This window comes from Schistocerca cancellata, chromosome 1 (assembly GCF_023864275.1).
Source record: "Schistocerca cancellata isolate TAMUIC-IGC-003103 chromosome 1, iqSchCanc2.1, whole genome shotgun sequence".
Classification (NCBI taxonomy): domain Eukaryota; kingdom Metazoa; phylum Arthropoda; class Insecta; order Orthoptera; family Acrididae; genus Schistocerca; species Schistocerca cancellata.
This window is the reverse complement of record NC_064626.1, coordinates 1,191,964,616-1,191,992,010: the sequence shown is the minus strand read 5'-3', so window position 1 is coordinate 1,191,992,010 and position 27,395 is coordinate 1,191,964,616. Positions and strand designations below refer to the sequence as shown.

Genomic DNA, 27,395 nt, shown 5'->3' with positions numbered 1-27,395 from the left:
TACTTCACTCCATCTCAGGTTTTCTACATGTTTCATTTTCTGACTTGTTTATTTTTCACCATCCCCATTCCCACCTACGTTACATACAATGCGCTTAGCTTTTCATTCTTATTAACACATGTAGGATGTTTTAGTAGTAGTCTGTCATGGACATTACCTGTCTTCCACTTTTAAGCTCTTAGGTTTACAAATCTCATCCAGAGCAGTCCCCAATAATCAATCTTTCCTTCTCACCCCATCCGGCAGTCTCCCCTGACACGGGGTTCTGGGTGACGTTTCAAAACTGTACCCCTTTCACTAAATCCCTCCAGTCCTTTTCCTTCACCTCTCTTCCCTCCCCTTCAATTCGTCTGCCAGAAGGAGGAGCCACTGGCTCTGAAAGCTTGTGAAAGTTAAATCCTTTTGTGTGTGTGTGTGTGTGTGTGTGTGTGTGTGTGTGTGTGTGTGTTCCCCTGCTGCTGCTTGATGAGCAGATATTTATTTTTATTTTTTTTTATCTGTCCATTTAGATTATATCACCAATAACTGGTTATTTTCAAAAGTAATATTAGTTATGCAAGGTGTATATAGTATTTTGTATTTAATAATTCTACAGACACTTTGGGATTTCATGGCTGTGGACCTTGATGGGCTACTGCCTCGTGGTGGGGAGATTAGCAAGCACCCCCACTGGCCTCATGCAACTTGTATTGTACACACAGGTAGTGACAAGAACAGTTATAGGAGGGGTTACACAAATATTTACTGCAGATGTGACTGAATATGAAGTAGAAGTACTGATAATACATATTTCAGAATGTTAAAATTAGCATGAAAGCCTTACCCAAGTGACCAATGTGATAAATTTCAAAATTTAAGTTACAGATGTATTTTTAGGCGCTTCAAACTATTGTTAGCCAAACGGAAGAGTACACATTTAGTAATACAACAATTTACGAAAATACTTTGGAAGAACTTTCATAGATAACCATATTTATATTTCTTTAGCTGTGGGGGTTATTATAAAAGAAGAAGAGCTAGATGCCTAATGATAGAGGGAAGAATATGAATACTAAATAGCAGTGGATGATGTGGAAGTGTTATATATATATATATATATATATATATATATAAAGAAAGATGATGAGACTTACCAAACAAAAGTGCTGGCAGGTCGATAGACACACAAACAAACACAAACATACACACAAAATTCTAGCTTTCGCAACCAACGGTTGCCTCGTCAGGAAAGAGGGAAGGAGAAGGAAAGACAAAAGGATATGGGTTTTAAGGGAGAGGGTAAGGAGTCATTCCAATCCCGGGAGTGGAAAGACTTACCTTAGGGGGAAAAAAGGACAGGTATACACTCGCACACACACACACACACATATCCATCCACACATACACAGACACAAATTCCACGTGGAATTTTTCCCACGTGGAATGTTTCCCTCTATATATAATAGAAGGAAACATTCCATGAAGGAAAAATATACCTAGAAACAAAGATGATGTGACTTACCAAATGAAAGTGCTGGCAGGTCGACAGACACACAAACGAACATAAACATACACACAAAATTCAAGCTTTCGCAACAAACTGTTGCCTCATCACGAAAGAGGGAAGGAGAGGGAAAGACGAAAGGATGTGGGTTTTAAGGAAGAGGGTAATGAGTCATTCCAGTCCCGGGAGCGGAAAGACTTACCTTAGGGGGAAAAAAGGACGGGTATACACTCGCACACACACACATATCCATCCACACATATACAGACACAAGCAGACACATTTAAAGACAAAGAGATTGGGCAGAGATGTCAGTCAAGGCAGAAGTGCAGAGGCAAAGATGTTGTTGAATGACAGGTGAGGTATGAGTGGCGGCAACTTTAAATTAGCGGAGATTGAGGCCTGGTGGATAACGGGAAGAGAGGATATATTGAAGAGCAAGTTCCCATCTCCGGAGTTCGGATAGGTTGGTGTTGGTGGGAAGTATCCAGATAACCCGGACGGTGTAACACTGCGCCAAGATGAGCTGGCCGTGCACCAAGGCATGTTTAGCCACAGGGTGATCCTCATTACCAACAAACACTGTCTGCCTGTGTCCATTCATGCGAATGGACAGTTTGTTGCTGGTCATTCCCACATAGAATGCATCACAGTGTAGGCAGGTCAGTTGGTAGATTACGTGGGTGCTTTCACACGTGGCTCTGCCTTTGATTGTGTACACCTTCCGGGTTACAGGACTGGAGTAGGTGGTGGTGGGAGGGTGCATGGGACAGATTTTACACCGGGGGCGGTTACAAGGGTAGGAGCCAGAGGGTAGGGAAGGTGGTTTGGGGATTTCATAGGGATGAACTAAGAGGTTACGAAGGTTAGGTGGACGGCGGAAAGACACTCTTGGTGGAGTGGGGAGGATTTCATGAAGGATGGATCTCATTTCAGGGCAGGATTTGAGGAAGTCGTATCCCTGCTGGAGAGCCACATTCAGAATCTGATCCAGTCCCAGAAAGTATCCTGTTACCAGTGGGGCACTTTTGTGGTTCTTCTGTGGGAGGTTCTGGGTTTGAGAGGATGAGGAAGTGGCTCTGGTTATTTGCTTCTGTACCAGGTCGGGAGGGTAGTTGCGGGATGCGAAAGCTGTTGTCAGGTTGTTGGTGTAATGCTTCAGGGATTCCGGACTGGAGCAGATTCGTTTGCCACGAAGACCTAGGCTGTAGGGAAGGGACTGTTTGATGTGGAATGGGTGGCAGCTGTCGTAATGGAGGTACTGTTGCTTGTTGGTGGGTTTGATGTGGACGAACGTGTGAAGCTGGCCATTGGACAGGTGAAGGTCAACATCAAGGAAAGTGGCATGGGATTTAGAGTAGGACCAGGTGAATCTGATGGAACCAAAGGAGTTGAGGTTGGAGAGGAAATTCTGGAGTTCTTCTTCACTGTGAGTCCAGATCATGAAGATGTCATCAATAAATCTGTACCAAACTTTGGGTTGGCAGGCCAGGGTAACCAAGAAGGCTTCCTCTAAGCAACCCATGAATAGGTTGGCATACAAGGGGGCCATCCTGGTACCCATGGCTGTTCCCTTTAATTGTTGGTATGTCTGGTCTTCAAAAGTGAAGAAGTTGTGGGTCAGGATGAAGCTAGCTAAGGTAATGAGGAAAGAGGTTTTAGGTAGGGTGGCAGGTGATCGGCGTGAAAGGAAGTGCTCCATCGCAGCGAGGCCCTGGACGTGCGGGATATTTGTGTATAAGGAAGTGGCATCAATGGTTACAAGGATGGTTTCTGGGGGTAACGGATTGGGTAAGGCTTCCAGGCGTTCGAGAAAGTGGTTGGTGTCTTTGATGAAGGATGGGAGACTGCATGGAATGAGTTGAAGGTGTTGATCTACGTAGGCAGAGACGTTCTGTGGGGGCTTGGTAACCAGCTACAATGGGGCGGCCGGGATGATTGGGTTTGTGAATTTTAGGAAGAAGGTAGAAGGTAGGGGTGCGGGGTGTTGGTGGGGTCAGGAGGTTGAATGGAGTCAGGTGAAAGGTTTTGTAGGGGGCCTAAGGTTCTGAGGATTCCTTGAAGCTCTGCCTGGACATCAGGAATGGGATTACCTTGGCAAACTTTGTATGTGGTGTTGTCTGAAAGCTGACGCAGTCCCTCAGCCACATACTACCGACGATCAAGTACCACGGTCGTGGAACCCTTGTCCGTCGGAAGAATGACGATGGACCGGTCAGTCTTCAGATCACGGATAGCCTGGGCTTCAGCAGTGCTGATGTTGGGAGTAGGATTAAGGTTTTTTAAGAAGGATTGAGAGGCAAGGCTGGAAGTCAGAAATTCCTGGAAGGTTTGGAGAGGGTGATATTGGGGAAGAGGAGGTGGGTCCCGCTGTGATGGAGGACGGAACTGTTCCAGGCAGGGTTCAATTTGGATAGCGTCTTGGGGAGTTGGATCATTAGGGGTAAGATTAGGATCATTTTTCTTCGTGGCAAAGTGATACTTCCAGCAGAGAGTACGAGTGTAGGACAGTAAATCTTTGACGAGGGCTGTTTGGTTGAATCTAGGAGTGGGGCTGAAGGTGAGGCCTTTGGATAGGACAGAGGTTTCGGATTGGGAGAGAGGTTTGGAGGAAAGGTTATCTACTGAATTAGGGTGTTGTGGTACCAGATTGTGTTGATTGGAATTTTGAGGTTTTGGAGGGAGTGGAGCTGGAAGTGGGAGATTGAGTAGATGGGAGAGATTGGGTTTGTGTGCAATGAGAGGTGGTTGAGGTTTGCTGGAAAGGTTGTGAAGGGTGAGTGAGTTGCCTTTCCGGAGGTGGGAAACCAGGAGATTGGATAGTTTTTTGAGGTGAAGGGTGGCATACTGTTCTAATTTGCGGTTGGCCTGTAGGAGGATGCTCTGAATAGCTGGTGTGGATGTGGGAGAGGAAAGATTGAGGACTTTTATTAAGGATAGGAGTTGACGGGTGTGTTCATTGGCTGAGTTGATGTGTAGGTGAAGGATTAGGTGGGTGAGGGCAATGGATTGTTCAGTTTGGAACTGGTATAGGGACTGATGGAAAGAAGGGTTGCAGCCAGAGATGGGAACTTTAAGTGTGAGGCCTTTGGGGGTGATGCCAAATGTCAGACAAGCCTAAGAAAATAAAATTTGGGAGTGTAATCTGGCTAGGGCGAAGGCATGTTTGCGGACTTAAAGGGGTCGTAGTGGGGGTGTTGTGAGGGTGACATGGTATTAGAAGGTGGAAAGTTTAACATGAGGTTGAAATGAAAATGAAAGATAGAAATATATGGGGAGAGATAAAGGTGAACTAGAAAGCAACTGGAGATCTGGTATGAAAAAAGGCGAAAAAGTGTTGGTTAAGTTGATCCTGTGGTGAACTTGGGTTGGTAGACAGCGATGTGCATAAAGGTTAGGTGGTTGTGTTGCCGCTAAATCACGTTAAAGGACGGAGAAATTCGGGAAAATTTCGAAAAAACGTATTAAAAGGAGTGGTGTTGTGGTGAAAGATTGTGAAAATGGGGCTAACAATAGTCTGACGAAGCAATAATGACGTTAAAACCTGTGGGGAGCGGCTAAAATGATCAGTGATGTGCGAAAAACGGAAGTGGAAATAAAGTGAAATTTATTAGAACTAGCCGAAATGGTTGTTTAATACGTGAAAGTACAGAGGCAAAGATGATGTTCCGCCCCGACTGACATCTCTGCCCAAACTCTTTGCCTTTACAAATGTCTGCTTGTGTCTGTGTATATGCGGATGGATATGTGTGTGTGTGCGAGTGTATACCTGTCCTTTTTTCCCCCTAAGGTAAGTCTTTCCGCTCCCGGGATTGGAATGACTCCTTACCCTCTCCCTTAAAACCCAAATCCTTTTGGAGTAAATGAAGCAGGCAAAAAAGAATACAAACGTCTCAAAAATGAGATCGACAGGAAGTGCAAAATGGCTAAGCAGGGATGGCTAGAGGACAAATGCAAGGATGTAGAGGCTTGTCTCACTAGGGGTAAGAAAGATACTGCGTACAGGAAAATTAAAGAGACCTTTGGAGAGAAGAGAACCACTTGTATGAATATCAAGAGCTCAGATGGCAACCCAGTTCTAAGCAAAGAAGGGAAAGCAGAAAGGTGGAAGGAGTATATAGAGGGTTTATACAAGGGCGATGTACTTGAGGACAATATTATGGAAATGGAAGAGGATGTAGATGAAGATGAAATGGGAGATAAGATACTGCGTGAAGAGTTTGACAGAGCACTGAAAGACCTGAGTCAAAACAAGGCCCCGGGAGTAGGCAACATTCCATTAGAACTACTGATGGCCTCAGGAGAGCCAGTCATGACAAAACTCTACCATCTGGTGAGCACGATGTATGAGACAGGCGAAATACCCTCAGACTTTAAGAAGAATATAATAATTCCAATCCCAAAGAAAGCAGGTGTTGACAGATGTGAAAGTTACCGAACTATCAGTTTAATAAGTCACAGCTGCAAAATACTAACGCGAATTCTTTACAGACGAATGGAAAAACTGGTAGAAGCCGACCTCGGGGAAGATCAGTTTGGATTCCGTAGAAATGTTGGAACACGTGAGGCAATACTGACCTTACGACTTATCTTGGAAGAAAGATTAAGAAAAGGCAAACCTACGTTTCTAGCATTTGTAGACTTAGAAAAAGCTTTTGACAATGTTGACTGGAATACTCTCTTTCAAATTATGAAGGTGGCAGGGGTAAAATACAGGGAGCGAAAGGCTATTTACAATTTGTACAGAAACCAGATGGCAGTTATAAGAGTCGAGGGGCATGAAAGGGAAGCAGTGGTTGGGAAAGGAGTGAGACAGGGTTGTAGCCTCTCCCCGATGTTATTCAATCTGTATATTGAGCAAGCAGTAAACGAAACAAAAGAAAAATTCGGAGTAGGTATTAAAATTCATGGAGAAGAAGTAAAAACTTTGAGGTTCGCCGATGACATTGTAATTCTGTCAGAGACAGCAAAGGACTTGGAAGAGCAGTTGAACGGAATGGACAGTGTCTTGAAAAGAGGTTATAAGATGAACATCAACAAAAGCAAAACGAGGATAATGGAATGTAGTCAAATTAAGTCGGGTGATGCTGAGGGAATTAGATTAGGAAATGAGACACTTAAAGTAGTAAAGGTGTTTTGCTATTTAGGGAGTAAAATAACCGATGATGGTCGAAGTAGAGAGGATATAAAATGTAGACTGGCAATGGCAAGGAAAGCGTTTCTGAAGAAGAGAAATTTGTTAACATCGAATATAGATTTAGGTGTCAGGAAGTCGTTTCTGAAAGTATTTGTATGGAGTGTAGCCATGTATGGAAGTGAGACATGGACGATAACTAGTTTGGACAAGAAGAGAATAGAAGCTTTCGAAATGTGGTGCTACAGAAGAATGCTGAAGATAAGGTGGGTGGATCACGTAACTAATGAGGAGGTATTGAATAGGATTGGGGAGAAGAGAAGTTTGTGGCACAACTTGACTAGAAGAAGGGATCGGTTGGTAGGACATGTTCTGAGGCATCGAGGGATCACAAATTTAGCATTGGAGGGCAGCGTAGAGGGTAAAAATCGTAGAGGGAGACCAAGAGATCAATACACTAAGCAGATTCAGAAGGATGTAGGTTGCAGTAGGTACTGGGAGATGAAGAAGCTTGCACAGGATAGAGTAGCATGGAGAGCTGCATCAAACCAGTCTCAGGACTGAAGACCACAACAACAACAACAGTTATGAATATACACCTGTTGTGGGTAGATGGTGGCACCTATTAGGTTGTATTAGGATAGATTAAATAATGTGAAAACACATTACAAGTTATGGCATTAATTAATATGTATGCCTACAAACCAGGGTTGAGCATAAATGCGGTGTATATTCACATATTGAGGAAATTCTTTTTTTCCTTGCTATGAGGATGTAGCAAAAGTTTGCTGATTACTTTGGTCTTTGCACCCTGTGTAGGGAAACGATATTTTTCCCTGCCACACAGATATACCAGTTTCCTGGCTGAAATTTACTCAGATAAGAAAGATCACCAGAAAATGAATTTAGATTAAGATCATTATCTAGATTAATTTTCATCTATCCAAGGATTAATTATGAATGAAGATTTCATGGAATGTAATTTAGTATATTTTGTAATTTGTTTTGTAGGTTTAAGTTACTAAATGACAAAAACTTGTGAGGTGTGCCATAATTGTCTGCTGGGTGGTAAAAATAATTACCACAGGTTTTGTACAAGGGAATCTGAACTGTTTTGAGTTTACTGAAACTGCAGTTGGGTTTGTACAGTTGTTTTATAAGGTAGGTTAGTTTAACATAGTACATCTACATCTACATGATTACCCTGAAATTCACATTTAAGTGTTTGGCAGAGGGTTCATCAAACCACAATCATACGAGGGTTGCCCAGTAAATAATGCCCCATATTTTTTTTCTCCAGAAGTATTTATTCCACAACAATCAAATTTACATATGTGAAAGACTGATGTTTTGTCTACTTGCTTTATTTTTCCACATAATCTCCTTCAAGTTCGACGGCCTTTTTCCAGCGAGACACAAGAGCGTGTATTCCCTGCCGGTAAAAATCTGTACTCTGCCTACGGAGCCAGGTTGTCACTTCGTGAATCACTTCTTCGTCATCGGCAAAACGTCTTCCACGAATGAAATTCTTCATTGGCCCAAACAAGTGAAAGTCTGAAGGAGCCAAATCGGGGCTGTAGGGTGGATGGGGTAACACTATCCAACCCAGTTTCGCGATGTGTTCACAAGTCCTCAAACTTGTGTGAGGACGAGCGTTATCATGCACACACTTTTGAGTATCCAAGCTGATTGATAATCACATCCACACTTCCTTTGCTTACTGACAACTCCAGTGCCAATTGTCGAGTCGTAATGCGTCGATCCCGTCGAATGAGAACATCAGCCCGCTGCAACATGTCAGGCGTGACAGCCGTGGGAGGCCTTCCCGACCGCGGCAAATCTCGGAGCTCCGCAGCACCGCCCTCTGATGCTTTCACCCTCTGTGCCCAGCGACCAACAGTACTCCTATCGACTGCAGATGTTCCGTAGACTTTGCACAAGCGTTTATGAATATTGCCCACGGTTTCTTCCTCTGCTACGAGAAATTCAATCACTGCACGTTGTTTATGACGGATGTCACCTGCAGACGCCATTTTAGAACATTCCTACACCACCGCTCTCTGTCGGAGGAAATTGAAACTTTGCGTACACACGCGGGAAACTTCAAATAACTCGCACCTAAAGTGTCACATTTCTAATATTTTTTATTTCGGAGAAAAAAAATATGGGGCATTATTTACTGGGCAACCCTCGTACTATCTCTCTTCCATTCCACTCCCGAACAGTGCACGGGAAAAACGAACACCTAAACCTCTCTGTTCGAGTTCTGATTTCTCTTATTTTATTTTGATGATTATTCCTACCTGTGTAGGTTGGGCTAAACAAAATATTTTCGCATTCGGAAGAGAAAGTTGGTGACTGAAATTTCGTAAATAGATCTCGCCGCGACGAAAAACGTCTTTGCTTTAATGACTTCCATCCCAACTCGCGTATCATATCTGCCACACTCTCTCCCCTATTACGTGATAATACAAAACGAGCTGCCCTTTATTGCACCCTTTCGATGTCCTCCGTCAATCCCACCTGGTAAGGATCCCACACCGTGCAGCAATATTCTAACAGAGGACAAACGAGTAGTGTAAGCTGTCTGTTTAGTGGACTTGTTGCATCTTCTAAGTGTCCTACCAACGAAACACAGCCTTTGGCTCACCTTCCCCACAATATTATCTATGTGGTCTTTCCAACTGAAGTTGTTCATAATTTTAACATCCAAGTACTTAGTTGAATTGACTGCCTTGAGAATTGTACTATTTATCGAATAATCGAATTCCAACAGATTTCTTTTGGAACTCATGTGGATCACCTCACACGTTTCGTTATTTAGTGTCAACTGCCACCTGCCACACCATACAGCAATCTTTTCTAAATCGCTTTGCAACTGATACTTGTCTTCGGATGACCTTACTAGACGGTAAATTACAGCATCATCTGCAAACAACCAAAGAGACCTGCTCAGATTGTCACCCAGATCATTTATATAGATCAGGAACAGCAGAAGTCCCAGGATGCTTCCCTGGGGAACACCTGATATCACTTCAGTTTTACTCGATGATTTGCCGTCTATTACTACGAACTGCGACCTTCCTGACAGGAAATCACGAATCCAGTTGCACAACTGAGACAATACCCCATAGGCCTGCAGCTTGATTAGAAGTCACTTGTGAGGAACAGTGTAGTATAAACAGTCATGTGTCAGTGCCAATTTTTGGGGCCTGTGGGGGTGAAGCTGGTGGTGTCCATTTGTAGAGATGTCTAAGATCCCTCTCCTTCCCCTTGGAGGGATCCTAGGGTAAGAGGGAAAAGGGAGGGTGGTTGGTAGGTATCTGTCTTTGGGGTCTGTCTTCTTTCTTTCAAAGGTTCTAACATTCCCATTCTTACTGTTCCTTTCTTTTTTCTCCACCTGGTGTATGGAATTCAATTTCCTGAATTTATTTTGAAAAGAATAATTAAGGGAATTACGTACATCAGATAGACAACATCAACATGCAGGATGTCTGGAAATTCCTGTTATAAACTTCCAGGACTTGAAGAGGGGAGTGAGTATATACCTTTTGGAATAGGAACCAATGTCCAGAAATGTACCGTTTCCATTCTACAATGGTTTCAATTCAGATATGTAATGAATCCACATTTGCTGAGGGAAAGAAAAAAGTCTCCGAGTTGTTTGTTGTGGTATGCAGTGGGTTAGATAGGATGACATGTAAGATGGTCACCTGATGTCATTTAACATCTGCCTTGCTGCAAAACCTATTCAATGCCTACGTACCTCCAATACAGTAAACAAGGTTCAGTACACATTTTCGGAATACATAGGTAAACATGCTCCTCCTTCTGTATGGCAAAGATCAAGATAACAGAAGAGCTGCTAGTTGGCTGTATCACAAATATTTTCCACAACATAGCATGCCAACACACAAATTTTTTGCCGAAGCTACACATAGCAGATCCAAGAAACAGATACCTTCACAGTGAGGAGGCAGTGCTGCGGTGCTCTGTGGCAATGCCACACACCCAAATTTGAAGAAGATGAACTGCATCGTGATGAAGAGAACATATCAATGCTCTCGAACAATTGCATGTGCAAGGGTGTTATTCACAGTATTGTCTGAGACATTCTGTGAGAGCAACAATGGCATCTGTACCACTTACAAAAGATACATGCTATAGGTCCAACCAGTTTTCTACAATACGTTGCCTACTACACGTAGCTTCTGCGTCACTGTGTTGAAAAACCCCTGTTTCCACACTTGAGTTCTGTTCACAGACAAATGCAAGTTCACTAGGGCTCTGTGTCCTGAATTCGTGAAACAGCCATGTCTAGACAGACAAAAACCCTCATGCCATGTATGTTCAGAGATTTCAGCACTGGTTTGGTATTAACATGTGGGTAGGTATTCTGGGTGGTCGTATCTCCTTCCACTCAAGCTACCTTGTCCTGCATACTAGATCTTCCTGAAAAATATATAGGACCCATTCTTGAAAGCTGTGCCACTGAATCTCTGTCATGAACTGTGGTTCCAGCATGATGAAGCACCATCTCACTTCTCACGCACAGTTCAGAACATCTCAACACATGATATAGCAAAAGGTGGATAGGCCGAGTTGGTTCAGTTGTGTGGCTGCCACTATCACCAGATTTAACTCTTATGGATTACTTCTTGTGGGGTCATATGCAAAGTTTAATTTATGAGACACCTATAGAGACAGAGGAAGATCTGCTGGCACGAGTTCAGACAGCTGCACTAGAAACTGAAGATAGACCAAGTAGGACAAAGAGTGTGTACTAGAACATACTTTGTACATACAAAGTCTGTAACAACATTGGTGGTCACCACATCAAGTTGCCACTGTAATGTGTCAGTACTGTTCTGTACGAACAGTATACTGGGCTCTTTTTTGTTCTGAAATGCTGTAAACATGTAATGTTTACATGTTAATACAAACGAATGTGCTTAATTGATAAATGGATGTTTCTTTTCGAATTGTTACCTAATAATTATATTGCTCCACGCCTAATTCAATTCCTCAAGCAGAAGTGGATGAGTTAACATCTGAATTGAAACAGTTGTAGAATGGAAATGGTATGTTTCTGGATATGGGTCTTTATTAAAAACTTTGCAATGGGAATTTCTGAAAACCTTGTATATCGACAATGTCTACTTTACGTACATAATTTGCTTAATTATTCTTTTCGAAATAAATTTTGTTCCCCAGGTGGAGAAATAAGAAACGACAGTAAGATTAGGAAGGTTAGACTTTATGAAAGAAAGAAGACAGACTCGAAAAACAGATCCCCCCCCCCCTTCTTCCCATCCACCTTAGGATACCACCCTAGGGGGAAGGGGGAGGCAGCTCAAAAAGGAGAGAAGCAGAGAGGGAAAAGACTCATGGGTGTGTTCGCACAGAATGAACACAATGAGGGTCAGGGGACATGGATTCGAAGGAAGTTATGGGATGGAGGGGGGCAGAAACTGTTGAGTGGAAGGTATGGGGACAGTATGTTATCGTAGGTTTCAGGAGCAGAAATGTGTTTTACGGATAACCCTCATCTGTGCAGTTCAGAGAAGCTGATGGTGGAGGGGAGGATCCAGATGGTCCCAGCTGCAAAGCAGCCATTAAAATCAAGCATGTTGTGTTCAGCTGCATGTTGTGACATAGGGTGGTCCACTTCATTTTTGGCCACACTTTGGCAGTGGCCATTAACCCTGGTGAACAGCTGGTCAGTAGTCATACCAATATAAAATGCTGTGCAATGATTGCACCAGAGCTGGTATATCATATGGCTGCTTTCACAAGTAAGGCGGCCTGTGATGGGGTAGGATAAACCTGTGACAGGACTGGAATAGGAAGTGCTGACAGGGTTGATTGCGCATTTATTACACCGGGTTCTTCTACAGGTATATGGCTGAGATTGGGAGTGGTATAGGGACAGACTAGGATACTGTGGAGGTGGGGTGAGGAACAGAACAACACTTTGGGAGGGGTGGGAAGGATCTCAGGTGATGTCCCTCATTTCAGGGCATGATGACATATAATCAAAGCCCTGGCAAAGGATGTGATTCAATTGTTCCAGTCCGGAGTGGGATTGGGCGACGAAGGGCGCACTCCTTTGTAGCTGGTTCTTGAGGTTGGTAAGAGGTTCGGGGGTGTGTGGGGATATGGCTTGGAAGATCTGTTTGTGGAGTGGGTCTGGGGGATAGTGATGGTCTATCAAGACCTTTGTGAGACCTTCAGCATACTGAGCATGGGAATTCTTGTCACTTCAGTTATGCTGTCCTTGGGTGGCCAGACTGTATGGGAAGGAATTTATGGTGTGGAACAGATGGCAGCTGTAGAAATGCAAGTGCCATTGGTAGTTGATGGGTTCAGTGTGGACAGATGTATGGATGGAGCCATCGGGGAGGAGGTGGTCAACATCCATGAAAGTGGCACACTGGATTGTGGAGGACTAGGTGAAGCGGATGGCAGAGAAGGATGAAGTTTTTAAAGAATGAGGACAGGGTGTCTCGGCCCTGAGTCCAGATCATCAATGAACCAGCCCAAGGGTTTGTGGTTTCGGGAGGCTAGGAAGGTTTCCTCTTGATGGCCCGTAAACAGGCTGGCATAGAAGGATTCAAAGGAGTAGTGGATAAATTAAGTAAGGTGTGTGAGAAATGAGGTAGTGATTTAGTCTGAAAGATGTTTGGAGAGGTAATGTTCAATAGTGGCAAAACCACAGGCATGAGAAATGCTTGTGTGTAGGGCAGTGCCATCAGTAGTGATGAGTAGGGGTTGTGGAGGTACAGGGGTGGTGATGGTGGAAAGGCAGTGAAGGAAATGGTTGGTATCTTTGATATAGGAGGATAGATTATTGGCAATTGGTTGGAAATGTTGGTCAATGAGGGCTGAAATTGTTTCAGTGGGAGCACAATAACCATCTACAATTGGGGTGTCCATGATTGTTGGGTTTGTGGATTTTGGGGAACATATAAAAGGCGGGTGTGTCGGATGCCATGGAAGTGAGGAGGGAAATGGATTCAGGGGAAAGGTTTTGGGAAGAGCCTAAGCCTTTAAGTAGAGACTGGAGATCATGTTGGATGGGATCACTCTGGCAAATTTTATAGGTGGAGTAGTCAGACAACTGGCAAAGCCTTTCACCAGGCAGACACTGTGATTCATAACAACAGTGGTGGAACCTTCGTCTGGAGATATAATAATTAGGTGAGAATGTGTTTTGAGGCTGTGTATGGCTATCCTTTCTTCTGCTGAAAGGTTGGCGTTCTGAGGAAGGGACCTGGGGAAGAATGGCGAGGACAAGCTGGAGGTAAGGAATTACTGGAAGGTAACCAGGAGGTGATTAGGTGGGGGTATGCAGATGATCACGGTTGGATGGTTGTATAAATTGGGTGAGGTTGGGTGCAAAGCTGAGGGCTTTAGGTGGAGATATTGGTGGCAAAGAAGTGTTTACATTTCAGGGATTGGGAGAGTAAATTTTTGACCAGTCCAACACAGTAAAACTGGGCTGTAGGGCTGAAGGTGAGGCCTTTGGGTAGGACAAACTTTTGTGGGGCTGAGTATTTTGGTGGAAAAGTTTACAGCACTGTTCCAGGATTTTCTCTGCTCTGGCTTTGTTGGAGTGTCGGTAGGGAGTTTTGGGGGATGTGTCAAGTTGAAAAAATTGACTAGGCACAGTCTGGGAACTATGAGGGGTTGATGAAGTGGAACACTGTCAGTAGGATGATAGGGGTTGGATAGTGGTGAACCATGGACCTCGCCATCAGTGGGGTGGCTTGCAAGCCTCAGTGATACAGATTGGTGTACTGTACATATAACCACGAAAGAGGGGTTATCTGTTGAGAGACCAGACAAACATGTGGTGACTGAAGAGGGACAGCAGCCTTTTCAGCACTTGGAGGGGCAACAGTCTTGACGAATGATTGATCTGGCCTTCTAACAGCAACAAAAATAGGCTTATTGTGCTGGTACTGTGAACAGCTGAAAGCAATGGGAAACTACTGCCATAATTTTCCCAGAGGACATGCAGCTCTACTGTATGGTTAAATGATGATGGCACCCTCTTGGGTAAAATATTTCAGAGGTAAAAACAGTCCCTCATTTGGATCTCCGGGTGGGGACTACACAGGAGAATGTCATCATCCGGAGAAAAGTAAAACTGGGATTCTATGGATCGCAGCTCAGAATATTACACCCCTTAATTGGGCAGATAGGTTAGAAAATTTAAAAAGGAAAATGGGTAGACTGAAGTTAGATATAGTGGGAATTAGTGAAATTCAGTGGAAGGATGAACAAGACTTCTGGTTAGGCGAATAGAGGGTTATTAATACAAAATCAAGTAGGGGTATTGCAGGAATACATTTAATAATGAATAGGAAAATAGGAATGCGGGTAAGCTACTATGAACAGCATAGTGAACACATTATCATAGCCAAGATAGACACAAAGCTCATGCCTACAACAGCAGTACAAGTTTACATGCCAACTAGCTCCACAGATAATGAGGAGATTGAAGAAATGTATCATGAAATAAAAGAAATTATTCAGATAGTTAAAGGAGACAAAAATTTTATTGTGATGGGGGACTGGAATTTGATGGTAGGAAAATGAAGATAAGAAAAAATAGTAGGTGAATATGGACTGGGGGAAAGGAATGAAAGAGGAAACCGTCTAGTAGAATTTTGCACAGAACATAATTTAATCAATCATCGCTTACATTTGGTTTAAGAATCATAAAAGAAGGTTGTATACGTGGAAGAGACCAGGAGACAATGGAAGGTTTCAGATTGATTATATAATGGTCAGACAGAGATTTAGGAACCTGATTTTAAATTTTAAGATATTTCCAAGGGCAGATGTAGGGCTTTGACCACAATTTATTGGTTATGAACTGTAGATTAAAATGGAAGAAATCGGAAAACAGTGGGAAATTAAGGCAATGCGGCCTGAATAAGTTGAAAGAACCAGAGTTGTTGAGAACTACAGAGGGAGCATTATACAATGGTGGTGGTGGTGGTGGTGTGTTGGGGCTTATGGGCGCTCAACATCGAGGTCATCAATGGCTGACTAGAATAGGGGAAAGGGATACAGAAGGAGACAAATGGGTAGCTTTGAGAGATGAAATAGTGAAGGCAGCAGAGGATCAAATAGGTAAAAAGACAAGGCCTAGTAGGAATCCTTGGAACATACTGAATTTAAATGATGAAAGGCGAAAATTTAAAAATGCAGTAAATGAAGCAGGCAAAAGGGAATACAATATTTTTAAAAAGAAGTAGACAGGAAGTGCAAAATTGCTAAGCAAAAATAGCTAAAGGAAAAATGTAAGGAATTAGAAGCAAGTTTCACTGGAGTAAAGACAGATACCACTTACATGGAAATTAAAGAGGCCTTTGGGAAAAAGAGAAGCAGCTGTATGAATATCAAGAGCTCAGATAGTAAACCCGTTCCCAGCAAAGAAGGTAAAGCTGAAATGTGGAAGGAGTATATAGAGGGTCTATACAAGGGAAATGAACTTGAAAGCAATATTATAGAGAGGTAAGTGAACATAGATGGAGATGAGATGAGAGATAAGATATTGTGAGAAGAATTTGAAAAAGCTCTGAAAGATCCAAGTCGAAACAAGACCCCAGGAGTAGATGATATTCCGTCAAAACTACTGATAGCCTTGCGAGAGCTAGCCCTGACAATCTGGTGTGCAAAATGCATGAGATAGTTGAAATACCTTCACAGACTTCAAGAATAATGTAGGAATAACAATTCCAAAGGAAGCAGTTGCTGACAGAAGTGAAAATTACCAAACAATCATTTTGATCAGTCTGGGTTTCAACATACTAAAATGAATTATTTACAGAAGAATGGAAAAACTAATACAAGCAGACCTCGCAGAAGATCAGTTTGGATTCCAGAGAAATGTAGGAACACGCAAGGTAATAGTGGCTCCACGACTTATTTTAGAAGATAGGTTAAGGAAAGGTAAACCTAACTTTACAGCATTTGTGGACTTTGAGAAAGCCTTTGACAATATTGACTGGAACACACTCTTTGAAATTTTGAAGGTCGAAGGGGTAAAATACAGGGAGCAGAAGGCAATTTACAGCTTGTAAAGAAACCAGATGGCAGCTGTAAAACCTGAGGGGCACAAAAGGGAAGCAGCAGTTGAGAAGGGAGTGACGCAGGGTTGTAGACTATCCCTGGTGTTATTCATTATGTACAGTGAACAAGCAGTAAAGGAAACCAAAGAAAAATTTGGAATAGGAATTAAAGTTCAGGGAGTAGAAATAAAAACTTTGAGGTTTGCCGATGACACTGTAATTCAGTCAGAGATGGAACAACAAAAGCAAAACAAGGATAATGGAATGAAGTCAAATTAAATCAGGTGATGCTAAGGGAATTCAATTAAGAAATGAGACACTAAAAGTAGTAGATGAGTTTTGCTATTTGGGCAGCAAAATAACTGATGATGACCAAAGTAGAGAGGATATAAAATGTAGACTGGCAATGGCAACAAAAGCATTTCCAATGAAGAGACAATTGTTAACATCGAATACAGATTTCAGTGTTAGGAAGTCTTTTCTGAAGATATTTGTCTGGAGTGTAGCCATGCATGGAAGTGAAACATGGATGATAAGCAGAGTAGACAAAAAGAGAATAGAAGCTGCTGAAATGTGATGCTATAGAAGGAATCTGAGGATTAGATGGGTCGATCATGTAACTAATGAGGAAGTACTAAATAGAATTGGAGAGACAAGGAATTTGTGGTAAATCTTGACCAAAACAAATTGATAGGACAATTCTGAGACATAAAGGAATCATGAATTTAGTACTGGAGGGAACTGTGGGTGGTAAAAATCATAGAGGAAGACCAATAGCTGAATACAGTAAGCAGATTCAGAAACATGAAGGTTGTAGTAGTTATTCGGAGATGATGAGGTTTGCACAAGACAGAGTAGTATGGAGAGTTGCATCAAACCAGTCTTTGGACTGAAGACCATAACAACAGTGGTACACCGAGGCAGCAGTAGGATGTCAGCAGGTTGCATAACTTGCAGAGATAGTGTCCGGAATTCCAGAGAAGTGATGAATGTAGCAAGGATTGCACAGTAGCAGTATCTTGTGGAGGCAGTAGAAGTGATTCTGGGATGCCTGTGCCACGGAGAAGTGTGTTTGCACTACAAGGTTTGTCAGGGGTAGGTACTGGCAGAATCTGAAAAAGTGAAGGTCACTATGAAAGAAGGGGGAGGGGGGGGGGGGCAATCCAGAGAGAGGAATTTTCATGGTTAGGCCATAGGGGGATATTCCATGGTTTAGGCAGCATTTAAGGAGCAGTATATGGGACTGGGTTTAAGCCAGGAAAGGAGATACTTTTCTGAACTGGTGCAGAAAGATTGAGCACAGTTCCACTGTGGCAGGGAAGATGCTGGGGAAACAGGAAATGATGTAGGGAATGGAGGTGTTAGGTGTTTGTGAGGAGAACTGGATAACAGAAAAAGACATGCAAAAATATCTAAAAACACACAAAATGAGGACAAATACACAAAAACACAGACAAATAGATAAAAATATGATCAAATATATATAAATATGCACAAGTATGCAAAAATGCGCACAAATATGCACTTGTATTTCAAAATAAGTAAAAATATGCATGATAAAATACATAAAAATGTATGAAAACATGAGAAAATGGGGTGAAATTGATGGGATATAGGAATATTCATGTGTTGGTATATGGGAAAACAGAGGAGGAATTGGATAGGTTGAGGGCTGGGTTGGGTTGAATTTGGGGGGGGGGAGACCAAACTGCAAGGTAATTTGTCTCATCAGATTAGGGAAGGATGGGGAAGAAAGTTGGCCATGCCCTTTTAAAGGAACAATCCCGGCATTTGCCTGGGTGATTTAGGGACATCACGGAAAACCTAAATCAGGATGGCCGGACGTGGGATGTTAGGTTGAGGTTCACAAATTTGTATGCTACAGGCAGGTGTGAAAGATGACAAACAAAAATATACAAGGATGAGGGAGAAAATAGGTTAAATAAGAACAGTTTAATTATCAGCAGGAAGAATTTGGGGCATGAGAAGTTATACTAACAATTCACAAAGTCACATAGTTGTGTGTTGTGTGCGGACAAGACTATAGATACACTGTGGCTTGGATGTTAGAGCATGTGCAGTTTGGAAGACGATGATCAAAAAAGAAGAGCAAGTACAGATAATAAGTAGAATAATGCATTAGAGAGAAAATAACAAAGGAAAACATCACAGGGTTGTGGGATGGAAGAAAGGCCATCAGGGAAAATCAAACAATGGAAACTCCAGGTTGGAATAGCAATGATTATGAAAAGGATGGATTGCTATTCACCATACAGATGACACACTCGAGTTGCAGATAGGCACAACGAAAAGACTGTTACACACAAAGCTTCTGGCCAAAGCAGTTTCCAGAAAAGAAAGGAAAACATGCATGCATTCACATGAGCAGGCACACCTCATATACACATGACCGCTAGCTCTAGCCACACTACAACTGTTGCGTTCAACTAATGCAGATATTGGGGCTGGGGCATGGAAGTGGGATAGCAAAGTACAGGTGGGGGGAGACGAGCACTTCTTTACAGCATGCAGGGACTACTGTAGATGGTGGCAGGACAAGGCTGTCAGGGACAGTGGCAGAAGTCAGGGTGGATGGGGAGTGGCAGGTGAGTGAGGGACAATGAGTGGAAAAGAAAGAGCAGAGAGGGGATAAGATTGGTTGGTGCAATGGCACAGGGTAAACACAATGGGGGTGAGGGGAATGAACTGGGAGGAGGTTACAACCGATTGTATTGAGATAAGGAATCAGTGGCTGAAAATGCATATTTATTGTGTTACGAACATACGGACACAGGGCACTAACTGTTGGTAGAGGGGAGGGCGTAGGGGCAGTAGGTTATTGTAGGTTGAAGCCAGGATAATTTTGGGAATGGAGATTGTGCTGCAAGGATAACTCCCATCTGCACAGTTCAGAATATCTGGTGGTGGTGGGGAGGGTTCAGATGACCTGGGTTGTGAAGCAGCTATTAAAATAAAGTGTATTACACTCAGCTGCATGTTGTGCCCCAATATGGTCTACATAGCTCTTGGCCACTGTTTTGTGGTGGCCATTCAGCCTGGTGGACAGCTAGTTGGTAGTCATAACAATATCAAAAGCTGTGCAATGATTGCAGCACAGTTGGTATATGACATGGTTGCTTCCACAGGTAACCTGGCCTCTGATAGGACAGGATAAGCCTGCGACAGGACTGGAAGTGCTGAGCGGGTTGATTTGGGCATGTCTTGCACCTGGGTCATCCACAGTAATATGACTCCTGTGGCAAGGAGATGGGATTGGGGGTGGCATAGGAGTAAACCAGGATGTTGTGAAGGATGGGTAAGTGACAGAACAGTGTTTTAGGAGGTCAGGAAGGATCTTGGGTAGGATAACCCTCATTTCAGGGTATGATGATGGATATCAAAGCTCTGACGAAGGATATGGTTCAGTTGTTCCAGTCTGGGGTGGTGGATGATAAAGAGGGCTCTCCGTTGTATGTGGTTAGTGGGAGGATTGGGTGTGTGTTGGGATATAGCATGGTAAATCTGTTTGTGGACTAGTTCTGGGGGATAACACCTGTCTGTGAAGGCCTCAGTGTGACACTCAGCATACTGGACAAGGAAGTTATTGTCACTGCAGATACTCTGTCCCTGGGTAGCTGGGCTGTATGGGAGGGATTTTTTGGTGTGGAAGAGATGACATCGAAATGCAGGTACTGATTGGTGGGTTTAATGTAGACAGGGGTATAGATGGAGCCATTAGAGAGGAGAGGTCATTGTCCAGGAAGGTGGCACACTGAGTTGACGAGCACCAGGTGAAGCATATGGATAAGAAGGTGTTCAGGTTGTGAAGGTGTGAGGATAGGGTGTCTTGGCCCTGAGCCCAAATCATGAAGGTATCATCAATGAACCTTAAACAGACCAGGGGTCTGGGGTTTTGAGAGGTTAGGAAGGTTTTCTCTAGATGGCCCATAAATAAGCTGGCAAATGAGGATGCCATGTCAGTGCCCATAGCTATGCTGCAGATTTGTTTGTATACCTTCCCTTTAAAGAGAAGTGTTAGAATAAAGTTAGTAGGATATATGGGGAATGAGGTCTACATAGCTACATACGAGTGGGTTTGAAGTCTGAAGGATATTGGAGAGGTGTGTTCAATAGCGGCAAGGCCTTGGGCATTAGGGATGTTGGTGTATAGGGAAGTGGTGTCACCAGTGACAAGTAAGATCCAGGATTTAAAGGTACTGTGATGATGGAGAGTGAAGGAAGTGGTTGGTATATGGATGTTGATCACCTCCTCTCTGATGACTCCATCCACACCTCTGCCCACATTCAACCTGCCTACCACCAAGACTACCTGCAATTTGAAAGCTGCTATCCCCTCCACATTAAAAAATCACTTCCTTTCAATATGGCCACCCAGGAATGGCATATCTGCATTGGCAAGGACTCCTTTGCAGACTATGCTGAACATCTCAAAAAGGCCTTCACTGACAGGCACAATCCCCAAACCTTGTTCACAAACAGCTTTTGCATGCTAGATCCCCAGACAGCCGCAGTCCTCCTACCACCCCCAAGAACCAGCTACATAGGAGTGCTCCTTTTGTCATCCAATATTGCCCCAGACTGGAACAGCTGCACCACATCCTCCATCAGGGCTTTGGTTGTCTATCATCATGCTCTGAAGTGAGGGACTTCCTACCCCGAATCCGTTCCACCCAACTGCCACACCATCCTAGTCCATTGCTATGCCACTCCCAAACCCAGCCCCTTGGCACAGGGATCATATACCTGTGGAAGATCCAGATGCAAGATCGCCCAATCAATTCACGTAGCACTTGCAATCCTGTCACAGGATTATCCTACCCCATCATAGGCTGAGCTGCCTGTGAAAGCAGCCATGTCATACACCAGCTCTGCTGCAATCATTGCACAGCTTTTTCTGTTGGTATGGCTACCAACCAGTTGTCCCCCAGGATGAAAGGCCACTGCCAAACTGCAGCCTAGAGAAAAGTGAACCACCCTGTGGCGGAAAAGTCAACTGAACAAAGCATACCTGATTTTAATGGCTGTTTCACAACACGAGTCACCTGGATCCTCCCCACCACCACCAGATTTTCTGAACTGTGCAGATGGGAGTTATCCCTACAACACAATCACCATTCCTAAAATTATCCTGACCTCAACCTACTGTAATCTACTGCCTCCAAACCCACCACCCAACAGTTTCTGCCCCATTCCCCCCCCCCCCTTGTCCAATAATCTTCTCCCAATTCATGTCCCCTCATCCTCATTGTGTTTGCTCTCTGCCAATGCACCCAACAGCGTTGTCCCCTCACTGCTCTTCTCCTTTTCTGCTCGCTATTCCAGTCCGCCGCCGCTCCCTTGAAGCCCTGACGCTACCCCTGATAACCTTCCTGCTGCCTTTTAAAGTAGTCTCGGCACGTTCCATTAGACAGCACTCTTCTCTCCTCCCACCTGTACTCTGCTATCTGTCCCACTTCCCTGCCCCACTCCAAATTTTGTTCAATGCAACAGTTCAGTCCGACTAGAGTGGCCAGATATAGCAGTCGTGTGTGTGAGGTGTGGCTGCTTCTGTGAATGTCTGTGTGTGTTTTTCTTTATTTTCTGAAGTAGGCTTTGGCCGAAAGCTTGGTGTGTCTTTTCACTGTGCCTGTCTGCAACTCAATGTGTCAACTTCATGGTGGGTAGCAATCTATTCTTTTCATAACTACTGATAGTCAAATCTGGAATTTCCATTGTTTTATTTATGTGTTAACGTCATCTAAAATAAGGTGTTACATACATCTTTGAGCAAACACAACCCCACATTCATTTAAACTTTCAGCTGTGAGGTGATCAAGATGAGTGCTACTGAGGGCAAGACTATGTTGCAGGACACAGGATTGAAATGTATGCACAAGACATGTCATTTTTTCAGAAATCTGTTGAATATTTAGTGTTTGACATTACCAAAATGGGGATATCACCGACATGACAACATATTCAGGTGATTTAGTGAATGCCCAATCCAAACAATCAGTGTGACAATATTTTTGGGGAAAAGTAAATCGTTACAGCACGTTCATTAAAAATGTAACCATTTCACATCTCCTTAACGTTTTCTACCAAAAATGGCACCAAATTCATTTGGTCTTCAGCACGTGATCAGCCTTTTGTGCACTCAAGAAAGCTTTGTATTTTACAGGCTGGTTGGTCCCACACAACTGGGTGTATGGTACAGGGAGGCGCCCTTTCACATCAGGGAAAGGATGGATATACACATCCAAAAACATCCCATCCACATATATCTCTAGAACATTGAATTCTGTCCAGCAAAACCATGCACAGATCAAAAAGGAAGCATTGGCCATAACATATGCATTGTTTCACAGTTACCTTTATATAGTCTCATTTTATTCTTCAACAGATCACAATCCTCTACCGACTCAGCTTGGTTGATAGTACACTTTACCCCACACAACACTCTTAACTTTAGTGGTGGCCCTGTTTCTGCTGACTTATGATAAACATATAAACCTACGAGCCAGCTAATGCTGTCTCATCTTCAGGCAGTGGCAGGCACTGACTTTGATCAACAAGAAGGCGTCTGAAACTTCCTCGCAGATTAAAACTGTGTGCCGTACCGAGACTCGAACTCTGACCTTTGTCTTTCACGGGCAAGTGCTCTACCATCTGAGCTACCCAAGCACGACTCACGCCCCATCCTCACAGCTTTACTTCTGCCAGTTCCTCGTCTCCTACCTTACAAACTTTACAGAAGCTCTCCTGCGAACCTTGCAGAACTAGCACTTCTGAAAGAAAGGATACTGCAGAGACATGGCTTAGCCACAGCCCGGGTGATGTTTCCAGAATGAGATTTTCACTCTGCAGCAGAGTGTGTGCTGATATGAAACTTCCTGGCAGATTAAAACTGTTTGCTGGACCAACACACAAACTCAGGACCTTTGCCTTTCATGGGCAAGTGCTCTACCATCTGAGCTACCCAAGCATGACTCACACCCCATCCTCACAGCTTTACTTCTGATAGTACCTCGTCTCCTATCTCCTCAAGAAGGTGTCTGCTTTACCACAGACATGGAGATGTGCCACATTCCAGAAGAATATATCCTCAACACACTTTTGGTCGTGGCTGAGTCTACCAAACACACAGGGTTATCATTGGACACAGAGGGCATAACTCAACCCACTTCCTTCTCATGCTGATTCTGCACTATGACGTGAAAGATGTTCTTCTATTAACCACAGAGTACTCATCCTAATAAGTAGATGTTCCACCCGGCCTTCATGCAAAACATTTTCCCTAGTCCATGCTAGGCTTTGGGGAGTCACATTTATGATGACCTTGGCCAGACACCACATGTATCGTCAGACAACTGACTTTGCAATCAAGCCTAAAGCATGCTTCTGTATGAGCTATGCCACTTAACCTCCAAGACCATTCTCTCCATGAGCACAGCCCTCCATGAGACCATATCAAATTAGATTTTGCCTGCTCTTATCTGAATAACATCTAGACAGTGGCTGGGAATGCCTACTCTAAATTCTCCTATGTTCACTAAATAGCATCCACCACAACAGGGGCAACAGCCAACACAATGGCTGCCATATTTGCTGTAGAAGTCTTATACTACTTGCCACCACTTCAGATAATGCTCCTCATTTCACATCCATCATATTTGTTGATTTCTATAACTGACATGGCACCCATCTGCTAATGGCATTATTCTATCTGCAGTCAAATGTTGAAGCACAGCAGATGGTATGGACACTCAAGGACAAAATAAAGACAGCTCTTCAGTCAGCAAAAAATATGCACACTCTCTGAGAACATACAGGGCCACCAGACTCTCACAGAAGAGCTCACTGGTACTCCCTTATGGGTGTACACAACAGACTCTGCTGCTTCTGTTGCAAGACAGGATTACAACTGCACTCCAGTGTGTCATTGGTACCAGGTGGTAACATGGTGCATTGACTGTAACCCATCCACCATGTTGGCTACTTGAACGTTGTACTACAGTGCAAATCGTGGATGTCATTTTTATTTTCATGCTACCTGTTTGCTGCTATTTTATTGGCTACATGACATATGCTCACGTAAGTGTGTGGAACAGCAGGCAGATGTATACTACCACATATATTTGGTTTCAGACTGTTAGGATGTAAGGTGGCAGACTGAATGAATGTCAATTTCACACCTTATGTGAGAGATTTTCTATGTCGTAACAAGTATGTGAATAAATCAGCTGACATACTTTGGCGATAATGAGCAGATTTGGCTATCAAAATGTAAAGTGTGTAATGCAAAGGGATAACACTCAATTCGACGGTATTAACACTTCGAATCCAAATCCTGCATGTCAATGAGCAAAAGGTGGGGGGAAAAAAAAAAAAAAAAAAAAACTGCCGGAATAAATGTTGTATTTTGGGGAACAGCTGCGAGTTTCTTTCAGATAGTACTTCATTATAGATAAATGAGTCATCTGAAAAGCGTCTGAGGTTACTATTAATTTTGTGTGCAAGGTCATTAATATAGAACATTAGCTGCAATAGACCCAACACTCTTCCCTGACACACATCAGATGTTACTTCTGCATTTGTTGATCACTCTTCATCCAAGTTAACTTTGTGTGTCCTTCCTATAAAACAATCCTCATCCCAGTCACAAATATTGCTTGATACACCATATGATCATACTTTTGACAGTAAGTGTAGATGTGTTACTGAGTTAAATACTTTTCAAAAACCGAGAAATAATCCATCTACGTAGCTGCCTTGATCCACGGCTTTCAGTATGCCTTGCGAGGAAAGTGAAAAATGGGTTTCACATGAATGATGTTTCTGGATTCCATGTAGGTTGGCACAGAGGAAGTCATTCTGTTCACAATAACTCATAATGTGTGAGGTCATAAAAGTTCTAAAAATCTTCAATACATCGATATCAAGCATACTGGATGCGAATTTTGTGGATTACTTCTGCTACACTTCTTTTAGACAGATGTGACCTTGCTTTCTTGCAACTTCTGGACATAGTTTTTTGTTTGAAGGATCTACAATGTATTATAGATAAAAGAGAGGGTAACTCAGCCACAAATTCAGTATAGAGTCTGATAGGGATTCCATTGGGCCCTGGAGCTTGGTTCTGTTTTAATGATTTCACTGTTCATTGTTTCTCGATACCAGTGACACTAATACTTATTCCACTTCTCTTTTCATTGGTACCAGGATTAAAGTTGGGCTTTTTCACGAGTTTTTCTTTGTAAACGAACATTTGAAAATGGAGTTAAACATTTCTGCTGTTGCTTTGCTACCCTCAATTTCAGTTCCTGCCTCACCCATGAGGGACTGGACACTAACTTTGGTGCCACTAACATCCTTTATGCACAAGCAGAATTTATTTGAGTTTTGTGGCACATGATAATTTTGTTAAAGGCATACAACTGCAATTCAAATACTATGTCACATCAAGACAATTCACATGATATTATACATGTTGTATAAAACTAACAACTTGTTGAAAACAGATGATATATTTCCTGAAAAATATATTCAACTTATATTTCAAAATGGTCGATTTCCTTTTCATTTTTTATTACATGATAAAATTTTTTAGTTCAAAAAGGGGTCCACTACTCAGGAACACTCATGTTCAATAATTTACCAGCAAACATAAAAAAATTTAGTTACAAAAGTTCAGTTTAAAAGGAGCCTGAAAGACTTACTAGTGGCCAACTCCTTCTACTCCATTGACGAATTTTTTAATAGAAACAAATGATGTATTGTATATACTCATACTATTAGTATTGTTATTTCAGGTTAAAAAAATGATGTATATACTCATACTATTAGTATTGTTATTTCAGCTTTTAAAAAAAATTGACATGTTCCACATCCACGAGGATCTCCTCAGCACGGATCTATGGAACAAAAAACTAATCTAATCTAATCTAATCTCAAAAATGCATAAACAAATGTTGGTACAAGCATTAAGGACAGGCTCATCAGGAACATTTGGACAAATATCTGAAGGCACAAAGTTACTCTCGAAGATATACTTACTGAAATTCCATTTTGTTATTGAGTTTATTTTGACAGTTTGTGGTTGCAGTATTACTTATTGGTTCTGTATTTTGTTCTGAAGATATGGTTATATTTTCATTAAGTCCTGGGTTATGCTCGTCCGTGAAGTTTTCCTGTAAAAGATTTTTTTACATTTAGTTGATTGGAGACATTTGGTATTGAACTATAATTTTCATTAGTACTTAAAGCATTTCAAAAATTTCTGACGATGTAGTGCTGATTTATGTAGCATTCTGCTGTCTAAATTCTTTCCATCCAACATTTTATACCTTCTGTAACTTTGCATGCTTTTGTGACCATTGTCATTGAGGGTAAAATCTTCGAGTTTTCAGGCTGCATCATATTTCTTCTATATGATTAAGTCGCATCATCTTAATTGTATGTACTTGTAAAATATAGTGCTGTAAGCCACATGTTAATAAATACACAATAAACAATTCAACCCCTCTGCTGGGGCCTCCTTCAGGATCTTGTGATGCTCACGGTTAGCTGAACACTGATAGTGTACAAGAAATATGACACTGCATAACAATCCAGAAGATTTTACCTTTATTTTATATCTTCCTTGAAATGGTAATTTAAAAAATTTCCCCTACTGGAATATGGTTTTGGTCCC

At 42.6% G+C, this 27,395-nt stretch overlaps 1 protein-coding gene across 5 annotated transcripts in view; it reads right to left on the bottom strand.

Moving 5' to 3' along the window:
- The window catches only part of LOC126094416 (uncharacterized), a 214,355-nt gene that overhangs the window by 113,914 nt on the left and 73,046 nt on the right, over positions 1–27,395 (bottom strand). For all 5 annotated transcript variants that reach the window (XR_007521834.1, XR_007521837.1, XM_049908801.1 and 2 more), the window contains exon 7: positions 26,759–26,892. Coding sequence is in view for 3 of the 5 variants with exons in the window: in XM_049908801.1 (XP_049764758.1) it covers positions 26,759–26,892 (134 nt within the window). In the remaining 2 variants the exon portion in view is untranslated. The remainder of the gene's footprint in view (positions 1–26,758; positions 26,893–27,395) is intronic.